Here is a 22183-nt window from a genome sequence, read left to right as displayed (position 1 = left end):
TTATTATATTTTGTACACCAATTTTTGCATGAGCACTACTTCATTATTATGTACATGCACAGTAAATTAATTTTCAGTTGATGTGCACTATTTTTACAGGTATACACAATCAAATTCTTTGGTTTATGTGCATGTGGGTATTTTAGATTTCTTTCCTAGAAAACACTCTACTGTGATGTATATAAATAACATGAATCTAAGCTACTTAAATTATTGACAAAAAATCATTGTTCCTTATTTCTTTTTATTTTTTTTAATGTGTTATAAATATTTTAGTTTTAAACTTTTGTTGAATTGAATTTTAAAGTAGAAAATACTTATTTTTATAATATAGTAGTTGCAAAATGATAAAGTTTCTATTTTTTAGCATTTGCTGTAAATATTGTTTCTTTGAAAATAAATTTGAACATTTTAGTTTTTTACCAGTTATTACAATAGGTTCTATATGTGGACTTATTTATATCATGCATGTTAATCAATTTAGAATAAGATCATTGTCTTTTACATTTGTTGATGGATATCTTTGTAGGTAAGCCAAAGGACACCAAAGGTAAGAAAGCACCTGCCAAGAAACCAGGCAAGGCAACGAAAGGCAAAAAGGCAAAGGACGAGGAGCCTAAACCTACTCCTGTTGAGGAGCCTCCTACAGAGGAACCACCTCCTAAGGAGCCTACACCTCCTCCTTCACTACCACCATTGGAGGATAAAGGTGCTTCTGATAATGAATCAGATAAGGTAAAATTATGTTCCATTCGAATTCTAATGAGAGACCAAACTTGTTATGTTTAAAAGGCTCTTGCATGAAGAGGAACTTCCTAAAGAGCCCATACCATTCCCTTAAGAGGAACTACCTGAAGAACCCGCAACATTTCCTAAAGAGGAGCTTCCTAAAGAACCCAAACAATTCCAAAAAGAGAAACTTCTTTAAGAACCCTATCAATTCCCTAAAGAGTAATTTCATAAAGAACCCACACAATTCTCTAAAGAGTAATTTCATAAAGAACCCACACAATTCTCTAAAGAATCCACACAATTCCCTAAGCCAAGGAAGAACTGCCTAAAGAACCCACACCATTCCATAAAGAGGAACTTCATTAAGAACCAACACAATTCCCTAAGGAGGAACTTCCAAAAGAATCAACACCATTCCCTAAACAGGAACTTCCTAAAGAACCCACACAATTCTATAAAGAGGAACTTCCTAAAGAACCCACACAGTTCCATAAAGAGGAACTAAAGAACACACACAAATCCCTAAAGACGAACTTCCTAAAGAATCCACAAAATTCTATAAAGATGAATTTCCTAAAGACCCCACACAGTTCTATGAAGAGTAACTTCCTCAAGAACCCACACAATTCTTTAAAGAGGAAATTCTAAAAAAAAAAAAAAAAAAACACACACAATTCCCAAAAGAGAAGCTTTCTAAAGAACCCACACAATCCTCTAAATTAGAGCTTTAAAAAGAACCACACAATAAGCTCAAGAGAAACTTTCTCAAGAGACCACACTATCTTTATCACTTCCAAAAAAAAAGGACAAAAGGCAGCTTTAGATAAAGAATTTTAAAAGTTAAAATTAACATTCATTTCACTTCTAAGGAAATCATGCATACAACAGATGAAGGTAAGTGTTACCCTAATTGTGTATCTGACCAGGTTGATTTTACTAGTAAGGGCCTTCACCTCTCACATTCTCCTCACCAAAGGAACTAGTAGGCAATGGGGGCATTAAGTGTTACGTACTTGACTGCCCGTCCTTCTTTCCATCCTTCCGTCCCATTTTCGTTTCCGCACTTAACTTAAGTTTGCCTCATGCAAATTTTATGAAACTCATACACAATTCTAAGAACCATAACTTGCAGACAAAAAGTTTAATGAAAATTAAATGTATCATAATATCAATCATTTCAAGAATGATAAATATATTTTTAAAAATGTGGTAAATCATTCATTTTTTTGCAACAGGTCAAAATGAAGGTAGATTGAACTTGAATGAAAATTAGTGTTGATTGGCTGTTTTGAATGATCAACTTTGTTGTACTTTTGCTAGTTTTGTAGAAATAGGCTAATTATTTACAGTTACATGTTTCAGTAGAATAAAAGGAGATTTGGGTATATGTCAATGGAGACAAGATCTCCCGGATATTAGAATCAAAGTAATTTATCTTTATCTTAACAGATGTTGTCCTTGATATCCACATTTTAGCATTTTTTGTACTCTTACTTCTATATTGTAGTTATAGATTATCGTTGGTTATCTCATCAAGATTTATTTTCTCGCTTGAGCCGGTACGGCGAAAGTGAGAAAAGCAATCGAGTTGAGATGACCAATGATAATCTGTTTATTGCTTTTTTACCTATGAAGACGTTGTTAATTTCCTTGACAACGGCACGTGTTCCCTTAGTTTCTAGCGACAATTTTCATATCACTCGACTCAGCTGAGAAAGGAAATAATCAGTCAGCAAGATCAAAGAAAAAAATTTCTAAAATAGAGATAATAACATATTTAGACTACAAATGCAAATACAAAATGTTTTCAAATGTGTATTGAAAACATATTTTCTAGACATTCAAAATGCATTTATAGTAATAATAAAACCCTAACAATGAGTATGGCATTTTTATTATCATTTATCTGAGTATACATCATTAATTATTTTTTATTTGACATGTACCAAATTTTCAGAGGTCGAAAGTTTCTACAAGGTCAAAAGCTAGTACAACAAATCTAAGGAAATTTCAGTCAAAGGTAGTTGTGACAACAACACAGAATGATTTGTTTTCACTTTCAAGGGAGATAACTTGTCACATTTGGCACAGGGTATCATTCTAAGGCAGATAACTTATCACTGATAGCACATTAAATTTTGCTCACATATTTGAAAAAGTCACATGATACACATAATCTAAAATTTCAGAGATTCCAAAAGGAAGATAATTTTTGAGCTGCAACTCTATGGGGTAAAATGAATACAACTTTAACAAAGTGGAAAGATAATATAAAGTCTTTCACAACTTGATATGTGTTGTAATAATTTCAGCCTTTTTCACTTTTTGTTCACAATCGCACAAAAATTCACCACTGATAAAATCAAGTTAATTATATCATTTTTATGGCCCCACAACAAAGTTGCCAGGGCCATATAGTTTTACCTTTGTCCATCATTCCGTCATTCCGTCATTCTGTCATTCCATCATTCATTCATTCCACAACAAACCATTATACAGACTTTTTTTCTAAACGCCTTCAGATATTGGGCAAATTTTTGGTACGTGAGTGATGAGTTACAGATCAAGTTTAAGTTTCGTTCCGCTCTGCTAATTTTTGCAGAAATTACGGGCTTTGGACTATGAAAATTGTTGAAAATCACAGTTATATGGACTTTTTTTCTAAATGCCTTCAGATATTGGGCAAATTTTTGGTACGTGAGTTAACCATGATGAGTTACAGATCAAGTTTAAGTTTCGTTCCGCTCTGCTAATTTTTGCCGAAATTATGGGCTTTGGACTTTGAAAATTGTTGAAAATCACAGTTATACGGACTTTTTTTCTAAATGCCTTCAGATATTGGGATGCTTTTTTTTGGTATGTGAGTTAACCATGATGAGTTACAGATCAGGTTTAAGTTTCATTCTGCTCTGCTAGTTTTTGCTGAAATTACGGACTTTGGACTTTGATAAATTGTTGAAAATCACAGTTATACGGACTTTTTTTCTATACTATACGCCTTCAGATTTTGCGCTGATTTTTGATATGTGAGTCTACCATGATGAGTTACAGATCAAGTTAACGTTTCGTTCTGATATACTGATTTTCATGTCATTTCAACACATCTTCAGAACATCCACTTCCTGTTTGCTGATAGTTTGAAATTTAACTACTTATTGATCAAGGAAAATTTTTCATCAAACTAGTATTGGTCTTGAGAGCTGGATACTATCCATGCATGTTTGTGTCTACATGTGTTGTTGAAATTGCAGATTTTTAAATTTTTTTGAGATGGGGCCATTTGTGTCGTTCCGACACATCTAGTTTTTCTCTGTTTTTTTGTTTCCTTTATAAGATAATATTATTATATCAAATTATTAACAATTTCATAATATGATTAATTCAGTATTTGATTCTTTACATTTATATAAAACAATCACTGTTAGAAAAACAGAAACAATCAGAACATTTTTCAGATCTTGTGAAACAGAAACAAACTTTATGCCAAAAAAATGATCGCAAAATGACAAGTCAAAGTAATAAAGAAATAAGCAAAAGACACATTTAAGGGCATATACGATACAATAACAGGGAAGGTAATGACGTTTGCTAACTTAAACTGTTGTTTTTCGCGACGTCAAACTGCAACATATCGGGAAAAGATGCATTTTTCGAGTGATTTTAATCATAAGCTTGAAAACGAGTACACTGGACCCCTCTTTTTTAAAATGACATTTGACTTGATACTGTATGAAGATTATTTTTTCCAATTTTTATGAAAAAAAACACCGATGATTTTTTTTTAAATCGGATAAATATGCAGCATAAAATACTGTTTTTTAGCACATGAAGGTATCTTTTTTGTCCCCCGTGAACGTGTTGCGGGGTACATAGAAATACCAGGTGTCCGTCTGTCTGTGTGTCCCTCCGTCCCTCCATCCAGTTTTGTTAGCTCTCTCACAGATACAATTCTTACCAGATTTTTATAAAACTTATACTATAGGTTAATGTCAGCAAGTATCTCTGACAAGTTTTATAACGGTGGACGATCGCCTTTTTTTTAAGAGTTATGCCCCTTGGAAATATTAGATTTATGGAAAATGGCCTCGTTAGCGCTATCACGGGTACAATTCTTGCCAGATTTTTATAAAACTTAGGATGAGGAATATCTTCTTTACTAAAGAATGATCTTAATTTGTGTAAAAATTCTTTATTGATAATTAATTTTTTTATTAGATTTTCATAATTTTAGAAAAAAACAACATTTTTTGCTGCACATTTATCTGATTTAAAAAAAATCATCAGTGATTTTTTCATAAAAATTGGAAAAAATAATCTTCATACAGTATCAAGTCATTGCAGTATATTATAATTTGTTTTAAAGATAAAAAAAAAAGGGTTTTTTAGTTATTGCCCTTGCACCTTTGATAGATAAAATATGTGCAACATGGGGGACATTGGAACTCTGTTCTTTTATTATTACATATTTGAATTGACTAGGTGAAAAATAGCTTGTATGCAAATTTTCTTAAAAAAATCACTGTGGGATCAAAACTGTATCGTATGCCCTTAAGATAATGTGTTACAATAACTGGTATTTTATTGAAAAATTTAAATGTTCAAAATCGGTATGTTAAAAATTTATATGTGATTTCATAGCTAAGATCTTAGTTTGATTTGAGGTAAATATTTTTTTGACCAATTATCAACTCCAAAAACTAATACTTCATTGTGAAATATTCCATCAATTTTATTACCTGTAAGAGACACATATCAAACTTCTAAATATAATGTCTACTAATTTTTCTTCGAAAAATTTCATGCCGATATGTGACATAATAAGTAATTTTTACTCTGGTGAAATAATTTTGACAAATCATTTAAATTTTCTATTTTGTATTTTATAGGAGTCAATTGCTGAGACTGCTAAATCGTCTGAGAGTGACTTTGAGTTCCACTTTGTACGGGAAACACCATCGCCATCACCCCCACCACCACCAAAACCACCGTCCACGATACCATCAGTTGACGATGAACCAACAGACGATGACGAGAAACAGGAAGGAGAGGATGTAAGACTTTTAACCGCCATTTTTAAAATTTATGTCAGTTTGGGTTCATGGACTTGCTGTCATGGTGATATGTTCTTTGTTGATATGGTGATGTGTGTTTACCAGTTTTTGGATTTTGGGGAATTTTGAAGTTGCTATTCCTCTTATTAATAATTTTACGACTTTTGAAAATTTAAGTACCTTTTTACCTTTCATTATTCCACTTATTTTTCCAGTTCTGTATCTTTGTTAAGGGATTTTGACAAAAAGGTTCTTTTCTAGATTTTTATACGACCGCAAAAAATTTGTGTTCGTATAATGCTATCATGTCGTCCTCGACGTCATCCGAAGACACATTTGGTTTCCGGACAATAACTTTAGTTTAAGTGAATGGATCTCTATGAAATTTTACCAGAAGGTTCAATACTACAAAAGGTAGGTTAGGATTGATTTTGGGGGTTATGGTACCAACAGTTTAGGAATACGGGGTCGACAACAAGCATTTTTGTAGTTTCCAGACAATAACTTGTGTGTAAGTGTATGGATCTCTCTGAAATTGTACCTCAAGGTTCTATATCACAAAGGGAAAGCTGGGATTGAGTTTGGGGATATCTGACCATACTAGGTAAATTAAATGTCCCATTTCAAATTTTTAAGATCTTTGACCACATTAATTTTGTGTCAAAAACCTATATTATGTCAAAAATTTGATCACAATCCAAATTCAGACAGTATCAAGCTTGAATATTGTGTCCAAACTTGCTCCAACTGTTCAGGGATCGACCTCTGCGGTCGTATCAGGCTGCGCTTGGCGAAGCATTTTATTTAAAACTTAATATTAATTGATATTTAATTTGAGGGTTGAGGCATTCTTCATTAAAATAAGTTTCATTGAACATGAAGAGCTCAAGTTAAAATGTAAAAATAAATCTGTTCCTTAAAAACTGATTATGTGCAAAAGAGATTTGATACATATTTCATTAATCATTTTAAGGAATTTAATAGTTTCTATCTTATTACTACATTAATTTCACCCTGTGGGGGATGCCAGGGGGGGGTAGAGGGCATACATCCCCTATTTGATTGCCGAAAAAAGTGCTTATGTTTCCCAAAATTTAAATGATTTTTAGTTCATTTTGGAACTATGCCTGTTCTTTCAAAATCCTGGATCCGCCCCTATCGCCTATGCTTAAATTATATCAGGTATTTATTCAGAAAGAGTCAATAGTTGCACTGATTTATTATTTTCTAATATTATTGAATTGCAGGTCAAATGAACTGATCGTTTTTTTGTTTTTTGTTTAAATAGATAGATCATGCCTTTGTAGCCTTTATGCTAGTTGTTAAACCAGGCTAAATTTGTTTAGTAATACACTTCTTATTTTACTATAAAAAATTGAAATGCAGTTTTCAAAAGTACCTGAGCTAGTGTCTTTGTCTTGTGACTGAGTGATATAATTTGGTGTAACAGCTGTTATTTTTGTGTGTGACTGAGCTATTCTTTTTGTGTGTGAACAAACCAATTGAATTGATCAATAAGATTCAATAATTTCCAGGTAAAGAGGAAAATGAAGGTAAAACAGTAGATGACCCATATTTTTTTTTTGTAGAGCATATGAATATACATGCTTTATTTATTATTTTATTTTAGGGTGGCCAAAAGGTAATTGCGAATGACCTCAACAGGACCCTCACAAAGTGTGAAACATTACACATAATATTACTAATTCATATTCACATATTCTCCCTATTGTAAATCTCCCATTTCAGAACTTGAATTTCTAATGTTTAAATGTGTATCTAAGAAATTGTGATACTATGTGAATTAATTATTTTTTGTAGGATACCAATACAAGTGGATTTTCTTTCTTTGGGTGAACCACGAAATTAAGTGTTCAAGGAACTTCAAATTTTAATATATATTACATGTACATGCAGAATTTGTCAAAACCATGAACTCAGAGTATCTTCAAAATTACAATTTTTCCTCAATCCACAATAATTGGTATCCATGAAAATTAATAGATCCACAGTACCCTGTGTTTAAAAACCCCATTGAAAGTTCATTATGGGAATAAAGATGAAAATTGTTTGTACTCTTAATGACCTAGCTTATTTTTGTATAAAAATGATTTGCTATCTGTGGTATTGTTGCACTACAGTTGGTGGGTCAAATTGCACAATACTTTACAGGGGTATATAGCAGTATCTTTTTCAATTCCTTTTTCCATATTGTAAACCTAGATATGTATCTCTGAAGCAGAGACATTTTAACATATTTGGGATGCAATATGAGATAATAAAAAAATTTGTTGTTAAGCAAACTTCAAGTGCCCAATGGGATACTGCATAAGGTTCTTGCAGTGGAAATCCCAACTTTGGAACAATGGAATTTTTTCGGAAAATCTGTTCTTTACAAACATTAATGATTCCATTCTTTTTACACCTTTAATATATGGTTCTGCCAGTTGTACTCGGAAAAATAAAACACAAATGGTTGATATAAAAAAGAAGATGTGGTATGATTGCCAATGAGACAACTCTCCACAAGAGACCAAATGACACAACTATAGGTCACCATACGGCCTTCAACAATGAGCAAAGCCCATACCGCACAGTCAGCTATAAAAGGCCCCGAAATGACAATGTAAAACAATTCAAACGAGAAAACTAACGGCCTAATTTATGTACAAAAATGAACAAAAAACAAATATGTAACACATAAACAAACAACAACCACTGAATTACAGGCTCCTGACTTGGGACAGGCACATACATACAGAATGTGGCGGGTTATATTTTTGCATTATTGATATTTTTTGTTTACAAATCCAAATTGTGTTCTTGACTTTGAGGTCCATTAGGGATATTGACTTATGTGGCCTGTCCAATCACATATAATCAACCTCAGTTGAACATTGGTCTAATCTCACACATTAGAACTTGATTGATTGGTTGTGTTTTGCTTAAAATTCATTGTCAGATATTTAATCTGCATATTCAGAACAAAAAGCTGAATCAGTGCTTTTGATCTTTGACAAATGACAAAAGTCGTGTTAATCTGTTTTCAAGTAATGAACTTTCAATGTTATTTCTATTCTCTTCAAGTTCTGAAACATTTAACTAATAAAGTTATATAATTGGTTCAAGGGAAATAACTCTGAAATATTGTGTTAATTACCTCCCTTTGATGAAAAATAACTTATTCTTGTTGCATGCTGTAAAACCAAGAATTTAAACATATGAGAAAACTGTATATGTACCTCTTGATGGCTGTGAAATTGTCATATCTGACAATTCCAAAAAAAACAAAGGAGCAGTTCTTGTATTGCTGTTCATCTAAAAGGCACATCTATATTAAATTAAAAAATACAATTTGTGGCTTACTACTGGGAAAGTGAGCTTCTGAAATAATGTTTTAAAATTAATTTATTTAGATCAAATTCTATATTATTATTTCTTTTACTGCATTACAAAATCTTAAATAATTCTTTGTGTTCTAGTTCAGCACCAGTTTTAATTCACAAAATTACTTTCCTGCCATAAAATTATTTAAAAATCAAAGTTCATAGGAAGAAGTTGAGGTCACTGCAAATACTGTGATATTATGAGAGTGTAAACATATAATTTGATTATCTTTGTGTATTATTTATTTGTTTACAATAATTTTTGGTGTGTTTAGATAATTTTTCCCTAGTAGGTACCATATATAGATTGTATATATATATTCCCAGTATATCTGATGGAATGTCGAATGAAAATATAGAAATCTGCTCTTTGACAAAAACCACTAGGCCTAAGCTAATGACTAGTGAAAATTGGTTTGAGATAGTTTAAATTCTAAAAAAAGTTTAAATTCTAAAAAAAACATGTTTAGACATGTGGTAGTATTTTAAGAAATGAGGTTTTAGACTAGTATGTGTTAAAGTTTTTGGTGCAGATTAGATATCTGACCTGGTCTATCTGACTGAGATCCATAGCCCCACCACCCCACCCCTAACTTCTAGGGACAGGCATTGTAGTGTTGGACGAATTAAAAAAAAAAGAGAGACAAAATTTAGAAGTCGAAGAGAGACAGACAAAATCATTGCCAAAAAAGATGAAAAGACAAACACAAGTCTACAAAATACTACATTTAAACTTGGACTAAGTAATACAAGGTATGACAAAAAAAAGGGGGGGTGATCTTGGATGCTCAAAAAGGGTAAGCAGATTCTGCTCCACATGAGGAACCTGTTGTGTTGCTCATGGTAAGTACATACTCTGTGTAAGTCTCATTTGCTGATGGCGCAATGGAAGAAAAGAGGAAAATCTATGTATTAAATTAAGCTGTCTTGTTTGTTCTGGCATAGAAAGGCCTCCAAATTCATTTCTTAAAGAGTTGATACATTTGGGACACTGTTAGGTTATATATAAATATAATTTTTTGACATTTATACACCCAATTTTCCATATATGTCCTGTTGCTGTCAACATTTGTTCCTCATATGTGTCCCATCCTGTCCCAGTTTTTATTTCATGTCCATTTCTTATCATTTGTTCCCAGTTCCTCGTCTAGCTATTGCTAGGCCTCTTTGTACTGTTGTGGTGTAAATCACCACACTATCAATCAATCAAAGTCACTTAACATGTATTAACACTTATAACTGAAACCTGAATGTGAAACTGTTTTTTACTTTAATCTCTACATTTGATAAACATCATAAAACAATTACTGTAAATTCAGAAATTATTGCATTCATTTATTATTGCGATTTTTCAAGAATGGACAAAAAGGCGAGATTAATTATTACGATATCAGGAAAATCTGATACAGGTATATATAACAGATATCTGAATGCGAGTTCTTATTATTGCGATAGTCACTCAGTCGCATTATTCGCATTAATAAAAACCTCGCAATAATTTTTGAATTTACAGTATGTTAAGAATAAATATTAACTATAATATTATTTATAATTTTATGATATACAAAATATTTATTACTTTAGTATTATATTTATGGAGGCCTTGAATTAAAAAAATTGCTGTTTAAATTCCTTTTAAAAAAGAATGGTTATATGTGAGCTTTGTCAGATAGAAATTGACCTTATATACAAATGAATATCTGTTAACCTATTTCAGGTGGAACAAATCTCTATGCAAAGTCTGTAACTGTTTGAAAATTGAGTTGATATAAGAACCTACCAAAGAAACCAAAATTCATCTTTTATTTCGTATTTGTATGTTCCAGAATCAATCTTAAGTCTTATACGTATATCGGTCATGTATACGTGCACTTGCATAAGGTTGATTTCTATCCGATGCAACTCATATAATACAATTCTTTTTGGTGCTTTGAAAACAAAAATACAATCATACAATATATATATATAGGTACCGGTATGTAGAGCATACAAAATTACTTCTGTAATTTGTTTATGGGAGCCACAATTTGCTGTTTAAATTCCCTTTCAAAAAGATTCATTCTTATGATGATTTAAAAAAAAATATTGGTGCTTTGAATCAAAAGTGTTTACATCATATAACATATATAGGTACTGGTATATAGAGCAAACAAATTGTTTTATTTGTGGCCTAATCATATAAACTTTGAGGGTCAGAAGGAGTGATCATAAAAATTTCATAGTTTTAAAAAAAAAAAAACGTGTAGAACTGAAATATTGTTGTCAGATTTGGTCAAAATGGAGAACAAGTTTATTTCTCACAAAATAGAGGTATGATTATCTTAAACATTTTTACTTACCACAAAAAAGTAAGCTTTTAATTATTATAATCAATAGTCATATGATTTGAATACAAATTAATATCATGGCGATATTCAAATATGATGTTTATATGAATGTCTGCAATTGCAATAACTTCTCTTCATGCCTTTAGTAAGAAGTCGGAGATTGTTCCAAGCTTCAATTATTTGAAATAATTGAGTCAGAAGGGGTCCTGATGCAAATTAAAATTTCAGCATTAACATCTTGATTTTCAGACAAGTATTTTATTAAAAGAAGGATGCAAGCTGATTAAGCGCTCTTTTTTTATCATGAGCTGCAGTTGTTAATGATAAAAACTGTTTATTTTCACGTTAGTTAAAATTTTACCATTTATGGAAAGAAAATTTACTGTGTCAATAATTGACTTTATTTGAACATGGAGTTAATTCATGAATAAGAATACAAATACTTTACATAAATTTTACTTAAAGATTAATATGTTTTACCTTAAAAGCCAAGGACAAAGGTAAAAAGCATGGTTTTGAATGAAAGATGTTTTTTTTTTACTTCTTTTTTCACACATCATGAATTTCCTCCCTTATGTAAGGTTATCTCCCCTGAGAAAAATTACAATAAATGAATAAATGATGTGGCGTAAAGCTATCGTCAATCAATAAATGTCACAATGATTATTGCAATTATTTGACAAGGAAATAGCGCAAACATTTTTGTTATTTTGATTTTTTAAAATTCAAATTTTTAATTATTTTTTTAATTTCTGAGTTATAGTTTAAATTGATTTTTTTTCAATTCAATAAATCATAATTGTGAAATAAAATCAAAAGTTGTAAAAAAATATTGCTTCATGAAATTAACCTGTGCATCAGGGGAGATAACTATGATACGGAAATTTAAACTAGCTTAATGTAAACGTGATGTTTCACTTTTATTATGAATGTCACATGACATTTTTATTGACTTTTGAATGTCACAGATTTAATTTATATAGAGACGTTTAGTGCTCAAATTGCTTGTGCTTGACACAAAAATAATGATTTTTTGAATTTCATTACATTTAATTATGCTTTTGTGAGGTTTGAAATGATTAAAATCACAACTTTAATAATCTTAAAGATAAAAATGCTTGCCTCAAATGCATGAACTTATTGTTAGTTCCATGTCTGGATTGAAAAAAAAATCTAAAAATTGGGTATTTGCTATTTCGCTGCTTAGCAATTAAAGCAAATGAGTGTCGGCTCTAAGTTAGAAAAATGCATCTTCCTGCATATGCATGTAATATTTACTGCTTGACATTAAACATAAGCCAATAATTCAGTCAGAAATATGGTGGACCCTGTGTTTTTACAGGTTCTTTTGTAGAATTTTGTGAAAAACATAAATATGGTGTCAATTTGGAACAATAATTTTTTTTGTCATTTATATCAGTTGTATCCTTGTAATACCAATACCAAATTATTTATTATAGTGACATGTGTTTTATAATATTAAACAATATATCAATAAGTGGTTGTAATTACATGTATCAACACCTGGCCCTTTTGACCTATAAGTCACTTTAAACATTTATACATATAAAAAGAATAATCATTTAACTTGATACTTTTTCTTTGGAATCTGATAAATTTATGCAGATTGTATATAGATATAAGAAGATGTGGTATGAGTGCCAATGAGACAACTCTCCATCCAAGTCAAAATTTATAAAAGTAAACCATTTTAGGTCAAAGTACGGTCTTCAACACGGAGCCTTGGCTCACACCGAACAGCAAACTATAAAGTGCCCAAAAATTACTAGTGTAAAACCATTCAAACGGGAAAACCAACGGCCTAATCTATATAAAAAACGAGAAACGAGAAACACGTATGAATCACATCAACAAACGACAACTACTGAACATCAGATTCCTGACTGTATAAATGTATTTCACATTTAAACAGGTTCTGAATGATCAAATCAATTTTTGATAAACACCGTGTTGAGAAAAATTTTTGAGTTTGATTAACCTTCTAAATATTGTGGTAGAATCTGTAATTGAGGGTCTTAATGGGGTTTTCAGAATAGATTATAATGGCCAAAAAGTGCAGAATAAAGGGCTAAAATATAAAGAATAAAGAATACTGTGCAATAAAGAATGGAGAAAAATGATATTCAAGAATAAAGACATGAAAGCCCCCCACCCCTTCATTGGTTATGATGATGATTTTGCAGCACAAAAGATATTTTTCACTTTAAAGTAGAGCTGTTAATGTCAGCATGCATGGATTGAAAACTTTTCTTAAAGTGCATTTTAATTTTCAGTTATTTAATTTTTTACAATAATAAAGCAATTAAAATTTTTATAATAATATTTTGTTACCAATTTGATATAATCTTTTAATTTCTTTTGATAAAATTTATTAATTCATAAAGAGAAAATGTGATGGTTTAACCCTTGCACACATCTTTGTACAAAAATGACCCTTTTAAAATTTTTAATTGAAAAATGAAATTTGAAATTAGATACGAAAGCCATATTTTGACTTCAAGTATGGATATTTGCGTAAAAGATTTAAAAGATTAAGATATAATTGAAAATGATATGCCATGTCCTAAATTTAATGATTTAGAAATCAGTATATTTTTATTGAACTAAAGTAAATATTTTAATTAATAATCATGTTTTAATTGACTACACGATTTCAAATAATAACTGTTGTAATATTTTATTGCTGTGTGGCATGCAATATGTGAGAGCATGTTTAATTATTTAATATAATTGTAATTTTCTGCACAAACTTGAACTATTTTTGGTGTGTGTTTTCATTTGACAATAAAGTATACAGCTGAAGGAGTTAGTGTATGAATAGACATTTACATATTTATTATTATTACACATAATTTTACTGGATAAATATTTCATTTGGTAAGTTGCATGGATACGTTTTGTACAGCCATTCTCTCTATGAAACCTTTATTTTTCTTCCCTTTGTTTTTAAATATTTTCAAAATTATACTTATTTTTATTCCTCAGTTAAAAAAAGAGAAAATTCTTAAGATACTTTGAATTGACTTCCAAATTGTAACATGTCGAAAGGGAGATAAGTCTGATAGTACATTAATTATTAAATATGGCTTGGCTATATCATTGATGTTTTATGACATCTGAACCTAAGACTGTTTATAAATTTCTACTGTTGTAAATTAAACTTGCTACCAATTCTAAAATTACTTTCAACTCATTTTTAGGATGAAGCTGCCAGATTACGAATGATTTCCAATCGTGAAGCTAGGGCAGCCAAACGTGCAGCACAAGCTGCCAAGCGTAAAGAGGACGTGGAAAGGAAACGACGAGAGAAAGAAGAACAAGCAAGAAGGGAGAGAGATGAACAAGAAAGGGCTGAACAACTTAAGAGGGAAATGGAGGCTGAGAGACGCAAAACACTCGAGGCAAAACGGTATGTTTAAGATAAGGGGAGTAATTCCTTATCACAATATAAGCAAAATTGATGTAGCTGTCCTAAAATAGGAGCCTGTAATTCAGTGGTTGTTGTTTGCTGTCTGTCATATTTATTTTTATTAATTTTGTCATTTTAGAGGTGTTTGGTTTCCTCCTTTGAATTGTTTCACATTTTGTCATTTTTGAGGTGTTTGGTTTCCTCCTTTGAATTGTTTCACATTTTGTCATGCCTGAACCATTTATAGCTTACTATTTGGGGTGTGTTGAAGACTGTTCAGTTCCCTATATTTGTTTACATCCTGGTCCTTTCATCTCCGGTGAATAGTTGTCTCATTGGTTATCATACCACATCTAAATTTTATACAAGATTTCTTGACAATGTGCAAAAATAAATGAAAGCATGTTGAAAGTCTTATTTTTCTTCCTTTCACATTCAAATGTTAGCCTCTTTAAAAACATTTTTGCGCCTGTCCCAAGTCAGGAACCTCCGGCCCTTGTTACTCTTGTATGTTTTTACAAATTTGGTTCATTTATATGTTTTGTGGTTTTGTTTGACATCCATTTTTACTGAACTAGTACACATTTTTGTTTAGGGGCCAGCTGAAGCCAGCCTCTGGGTGCAGGATTTTCTCGCTGTGTTGAAGACCCATATGTAATGATGTTTTAATACAAACAAACTATAACATCTAAATTATCATGAAAAAAGATGTTGGAATAAGAACTTTATAGTGTAGCCCAGCAAGGGTGGGAACTATAACTCTTTTTCACAAAGCTGTACTATAAATATAGAAACCAGTATCATAAATCTTATTTAAATATCAATTAAGAATGCTGATTAGACTTCTGAAAAAATTTGAAAACAATATCTTTCACATCTAATTTAAACACTTTTGCAGACAAAGAAAAATGGAAGAAGATGAAGAACGAGAAAGAGAGGCCCAGTTAGAAGAGGAGAAAATGGCCAAACAAAAAGCTGAGGCAGAGAAAGAGAGAAGAAGGAAGGAGGAATATCAACGTAAACTTGAAGAAATGAAGAGGAAACAGGCAGAGGAGGAACAGAAACGTTATGGTAAGACATTTTGACTGTGTGTGGATTCACATAGATCAATGGTAAGACATTTTGACTGTGTGTGGATTCACATAGATCAATGGTAAGACATTTTGACTGAGTTTGGATTCACATAGATCAATGATTAGACATTTTGACTGAGTTTGGATTCACATAGATCAATGATTAGACATTTTGACTGAGTGTGGATTCACATAGATCGATGTTTAGACATTTTGACTGAGTGTGGTTTCACATAGATCAATGGTAAGACATTTTGACTGTGTGTGGATTCACATAGATCAATGGTAAGACATTTTGACTGAGTTTGGATTCACATAGATCGATTGATGAATACAGAAATGTTATGGTAAGACATTTTGACTGAGTGTGGATTCACATAGATCGATGTTTAGACATTTTGACTGAGTGTGGATTCACATAGATAGATGTTTAGACATTTTGACTGAGTGTGGATTCACATAGATAGATATTAGACATTTCGACTGAGTGTGGATTCACATAGATCGATTGATGGATACAGAAATGTTATGTTAAGACATTTTGACTGAGTGTGGATTCACATAGATCAATGGGAAGACATTTTGACTGAGTGTGGATTAACATAGATCTATCGGTCGATGTTGGTTTCTTAATGTACAGTGGCAAATATTTAATGCATGTTCAGGACGAGAACAAATTAACAATAAATATTATACTAGGTAGGTCCTGAAATAGAGGTTGTCTAGAATGAAGGTCGGGAATATTTAGACTGCCACTGGAAAATGAGGGTATATTGGAAAGGGACAAAAATTTTGCCTTGCAACAGGCCACCTTGTGACCCCTCATTGCAACAGGCCACCTACTGACCCCTCAAAGATTTATTACAAGGGTTCTTAAAACGTGCAGAAAGCATGGCACTCTCTCTACACAAGGCATTGGATTTAACGTTCCCATTCTGACTCGACGTGATTCACAAAGATAGTATTGCATGTATAATAAGAGTTAATATGTTTGATATTTAGTCAATATAATCCAGTGCCATGATGTGATCTTCTGCAAATTCAAGATTTCCTGTGTGCCTTTATTATAAAATTGTGAAATTTTGAACAATAGCAAAACTGTAAGAATTATATAATTAAGATCTCAAGAAATGCTGCATATACAAATGCTTTTAAAAATTTCAAATATGAGTTATTATTTTGTTATGAAGCTTATGCTGTTGTAATTTTCGCATTAAAAAAAAACACCGCAAAATTTATGAATTTTCAAAATTGTTTACTGGATTTTTATACTACTTCGAGTTTATTGGAGTGTAAATGACTTTTTTTGTTTTTACTCAAAATATTTCATTACGAACAATTGTTAGAGTTCCTGTATAAAAAGAACAACCATACATTGTCTCGAAATATAAAATTTATGTGGACTCCGCTTGAAACAGGAGAGAAGTGCTCGGCAAAACCTTGCATTATACCTGTTTCTAAACCTTATACAAATAAATTTATTTTTGGAGACGGTGCATAGTATTTTGTTTAGTATATCTGTGCAAAATATTTTAGTAAAAAAGAAAAAAACTTAAAATATTTGACATTGTTTTTGCAGAGGAGATGTTAGAGAGACAGAGAGAGGAAGAAGAGAGAAGGAAGGAAGAGGAGGAAATGATGGCAAAGATGGCTGAGGAAGAGAGGTTGGAGTATGAGAGAAAGAAGAAATTAGAGGAAGAGGAAAGGAAAAGGAAAGAAGAGGAAGACAAGTAAGATTAAGGACACACTTTCGTTATTTTAATCTCCAAATACTAAAACAATCAGACTTTTTTTTTGTACATGGCTTAAAAAAGATATTTACACTTTTGGGTATTCAGCTCAATTTTGTCTTCGAATGACCCCAGTCTGTCTTTGAATAACCTTCTGGCGCCATACAATGATCTTTTTTGAATTATGACATCCAATATTTTGATCTGTAATGCAATATTTTGTGGTAACTTGTGTGGTCTTAAGTAATGGCGTACGAATTTGAATACAAGTGTAAATACTTCTATGTCTCCCTTGGAAATATTAATTATATTGAAAATTGCATTCTTAGTGCTCTCACATGTAAAATTCTTGCAAGATTTTTATGAAACTTCTATCATAGGTTTATATCAGCAATGTCTCTGACAAATTTGAAAATCAGTGCTGATCATTTATTTTTAAAAGAGTTATGCCCCTTGAAAACATTAGTTATATTGGAAATTGCATTGCATTTGCTCTCTAGCCTTCATTTCTCCAAGATATTTATTAAAAAAAAATATTGGCCTTGGACAGATAAAATATGTGCAACGCGGTGGACATTCGAATCCTGTTCTTTTATTTTATATTCCGATATTATTCATCAAAGTTGCATGCTTTTATAAAACAATGAAAATGTCATATTAAGATACAATGTTTGCCAAGTTGAGGAACAGAGTAAAGATGTAAATTTAGTAACGAAAACAACAGAATTGAGAATAGAAACAGGGAATGTGTCAAAGAGACAAGAACCCCACCAAAGAGCAGAAAACTGCCTAAGGCCACCAATGGGTCTAGCTAGCTTCCAGGCAGCGAGAAAATCTTGCACCCTAAGGCGGGATTCATCTGTCCCCCTAAATAATAATGTATACTAGTTCAGCGAAATGGAAGTTTGATCTGAGTTTATGTCAAAGAATAAAAGCCTCCAAAACTCTTTAATCGAATTAAGGCTTTGTTTTAAAGAGGATGCATTGTATTTTGATATTCTTTTTAGGAAAAGACGAGAAGAAGAAGCTCAGAGAGCGATGGAAGAAGCAAGAAGACTTGCAGAAGAAATGGCAAGGAAACAAGCCGAGATGGAAGCTAGACTTAAATTTAATCGAACATTACAAGTGGAGGCTCGTGGACTGGATCATTCACATAACATTACAGAAGCCTTTGTGTTCTCATACTTTGAATTATTGAATTGGTTTGGGTTAGACGTTCCAGAATTTGAACTCTTGAAATTAAGCCAGTATTAGTGCTGTACTTTCAATTATTGAAACATTTGAATTGGTTTGGGTTGGACAATCCAGAATTCAAAAGTTCTATTCTAGAACTCGTGAAATTAAGCCAGTATTAGTGTCCTAATTTCTAATATTGAATTGGAATTGGTTGAACATTCCAGATTTCCAAAGTTCTTTACTTGAACTATTGAAATTAAGCCAGTTTTAGTGTCGCTAGTTGAAAATTGGTTAGGATGTTTTAAACAAATGGAAATGGCTAAGTAATTCTGAGCTTTGTCAAAAAAATCATTAATTCTATATATTTGAAGACCAAACTATCAACTGATCTTTTTTCATTGCAAATTGAGATCGTATTTCAGAATGATATGAAAACTATGTGTAGGAAGAAATAATATGTTTTTGAGATGGTCCCTATTTTTGTTACCATAGAGATGATCCAGTGCAAAGAAAGCTTTTCTGTGATATTTTGTTGATGTTTCAAAAGAGTCATAGTTCTTGATAACGGAGATATGTAGTAGTTTGACAGAACTTTTTAAATAAACTTGAAAAAAATACAGATTTTTATACTTTTTCTTTCTACTGCTTTAATTTAAATTTTTTAATCTAAAGGAATTGAAAAATTAAATAATTTTGATAGATTTCCATATTATGCTTAGGTTGTTTTTAATCAAAATATGACAACCATTTTGTTTTTTTACAACAACTTAATAATCGGACCTGATGTGACCTTGTGGGGTTAAACATAGTAGTATTAAAGGGAGAATTAAATTATTTTTTTATAAACCAAATTTCTTTTCTTCTTTTTTTTATTTAATAAAAATATAAATTATTTTGCATTTATATGATATTTTACATTTATATAATATTTTGCATTTATGATGCTTATTTATATTTATGATCACATGCTTTTATTTATACTGTAGTTTTTAAACTAGCACACATTTACATGTTAAAAGTTTGGCCAATGGATAATTGTTGATGCATTTATTATATTTTATATGTAATATATTAAAGGATTTAAAAATTTTGCTCTCAAATCATGATAAAAAAAGTTTAAAAATTCTATTTAGGGAAATTGGAAGTTTAAAATAAAAAGCCAATAGAATTTCAGTGCCAAGTAACATAAAAATATTTTGATGTTCAGAGTGCCAATTTAGTTTGCTTTCATTTCATTGATCAGATTTTTACTGATATTGTCCAATCCTATTGCTGCTACTTGATATTAACTTTGTTGTTATTCAGCTATGAATCAATGTAATTGTTTATTATCTACAGATGGGAGCAGATGAAACATTCCATTGTGTTTACAATAATTATCAGTATATTTTTCCAAATGATTATTTTGAAAGTCAAAATCAGCATCCTTCTCATTTTCCATGACTAGTAAATTTATTCAGGTTTGTAAACAAAAATTACCTTCCTTGTTTGGCTAGTTATTTCTTGAATAGAAAATTTAACAAAAAAATCGAGTAGTATTTTATGTCAAGTTTATTTTCAGAAGGAACTTTTCTGCCTTTTTGATTATATTTCTTATCAACTAGCTCTCAGTGCCTCTCGCAAACCAAATATTCTTGTAAAATAGATTCTGTAACAAAAACATTTTAACACATGTTGGAAGTTGATCAAACCATATATATAGAATGTTACATCTGCACCTAACTGTATTGTTGAAAATGTGGATGCAATCATCATTGTTAAGTAGGTTTTATAGATTTTATATGTCTTATTGTTGATTTTATTGTGTAAAATGTTTTCTTTTTGTAATCCGTCCAAAATGGAGTCTTTCAATAAAATCTGTTTGCTTTAAGCTTCCGCACATTTTCTGTGAAATGGGTTCTATTAAAAAGATGGAAATCTATTTTTAGATTTTTATAGATTTGTTAAGGGTAATGATCTTGTAGTGAACCAAAAGGGTTCTAATTATTTTCGTCATAGAATAACTCTGGTGGAATAAATAGATGTCAGTATATTCTTATGAAAGATATATTTTGAACCAGTTCAAACTGATTTGGAAGTCTTTTTTATATATTGCTTATTGTTTCAACCATGGAAGTATTATATTCAACCTACATTTATGTTGAAATTAAAAAAAAACTTTTTTTTTTCAAAATTTATTTTTTTTTTTTTTTGTCTGCAAATTCTATAAATATTTTAATTTACATTAGAAAAATCCACTGTCCTTTTTATAGAAATCACTTAAGAATGGTGTACTTATCTGTTTTCCGACATTCCAAAACATTTAGTTATAAATAGATTTATATTTATGAAAATCCTCATTGCTGTTTATATTTATAGTCTTGCCATTGTTTTTGTAAGTTAAGCTGTTTTTGTAAGGGGAGATAATTATTGAAGACTAATTTGCATAATATCAAATTAAAAACAATGTGCTTAAGAAACTATTTTGGATGTATTTTTGTAACTGTTAATATAAAAAAAAAAAATATATTTAAGCTATATTTTTTATTTAAATATTTGAAATTTTATGAATGTATTTTCCAACAACTTTTCAAAGATTTTTGAAAGTTATTAAGTTGTACAAGTATGATTTTAAAAATCACCTTATTTTTCAATACCAGTTTTACTTTATTTCTATTTTTTTCATATTGTGTTTACAGATTAATAGTTTAATATATTTTTGTCTACCTTAAATTATAAGCTAAAACCCTTTTTTATATTTGAAAATTATTTCTAAAAATAAAATTTTACATGTCGGTTTGGGAGGTGTCAATATAATTTATTTTACATAACTTTCATGTTTAAATCATTGATACAACTCTTGCAGATGTTTATGGTTACAAATAAACTCTGTTTATGAATGATTTGGTTGTTCTTTTATCTCTAGGCCTTACTGGCTGACTTACAGGCATCTTTGTGCATTCAACGTCCTCTTAAATCCTCATAGTTCTTTTTTTCTCAAGAAAAATCTTCTCCCTTAAAAGATTGCTGCAAAGTAGTAGTTCCTTATGGGTTTTATATCTTAATTTGAAAACCTCCTGGTCAATGGCATTACTTGTGAATACGAAAGGTCATGACCTGGGATTAATCCCCAGTCAGGTTAAAGAGAGGTGAAAGATACCAACAGGATAATCAAACTCATAAGTCGAAAACAAACTGACAATGCCATGACAAGAATCAAAAAACAAACCAAAACACAGACAACAGTACATAAAAGTTGAAAACACAACATAAAAATAAAAACTGGGCAAAATACACCC

General features: G+C 30.9%; 1 protein-coding gene across 22 annotated transcripts in view; it reads left to right on the top strand.

The window, feature by feature from the left end:
- LOC127718464 (uncharacterized protein KIAA2012 homolog) overlaps positions 1–21787 on the top strand; it is a 115309-nt gene extending 93522 nt beyond the window's left edge. For 20 of the 22 annotated variants that reach the window (XM_052224489.1, XM_052224488.1, XM_052224496.1 and 17 more), the window contains 7 exons: positions 530–735; positions 2690–2752; positions 5619–5783; positions 14718–14926; positions 15825–15997; positions 17579–17729; positions 18737–21787. In XM_052224489.1, the coding sequence (XP_052080449.1) occupies positions 530–735; positions 2690–2752; positions 5619–5783; positions 14718–14926; positions 15825–15997; positions 17579–17729; positions 18737–18983 (1214 nt within the window). In that variant the 3' untranslated portion in view covers positions 18984–21787. The other 2 variants (XM_052224492.1, XM_052224503.1) reach the window with 2 other exon arrangements.
- Positions 21788–22183: the final 396 nt, after the last annotated feature.

Source organism: Mytilus californianus, unplaced genomic scaffold (genome assembly GCF_021869535.1).
Source record: "Mytilus californianus isolate M0D057914Y unplaced genomic scaffold, xbMytCali1.0.p SCAF_10, whole genome shotgun sequence".
Classification (NCBI taxonomy): Eukaryota; Metazoa; Mollusca; class Bivalvia; order Mytilida; family Mytilidae; genus Mytilus; species Mytilus californianus.
The sequence above is the reverse complement of the archived record's forward strand: the minus strand, read 5'-3'. Positions and strand labels throughout refer to the sequence as shown.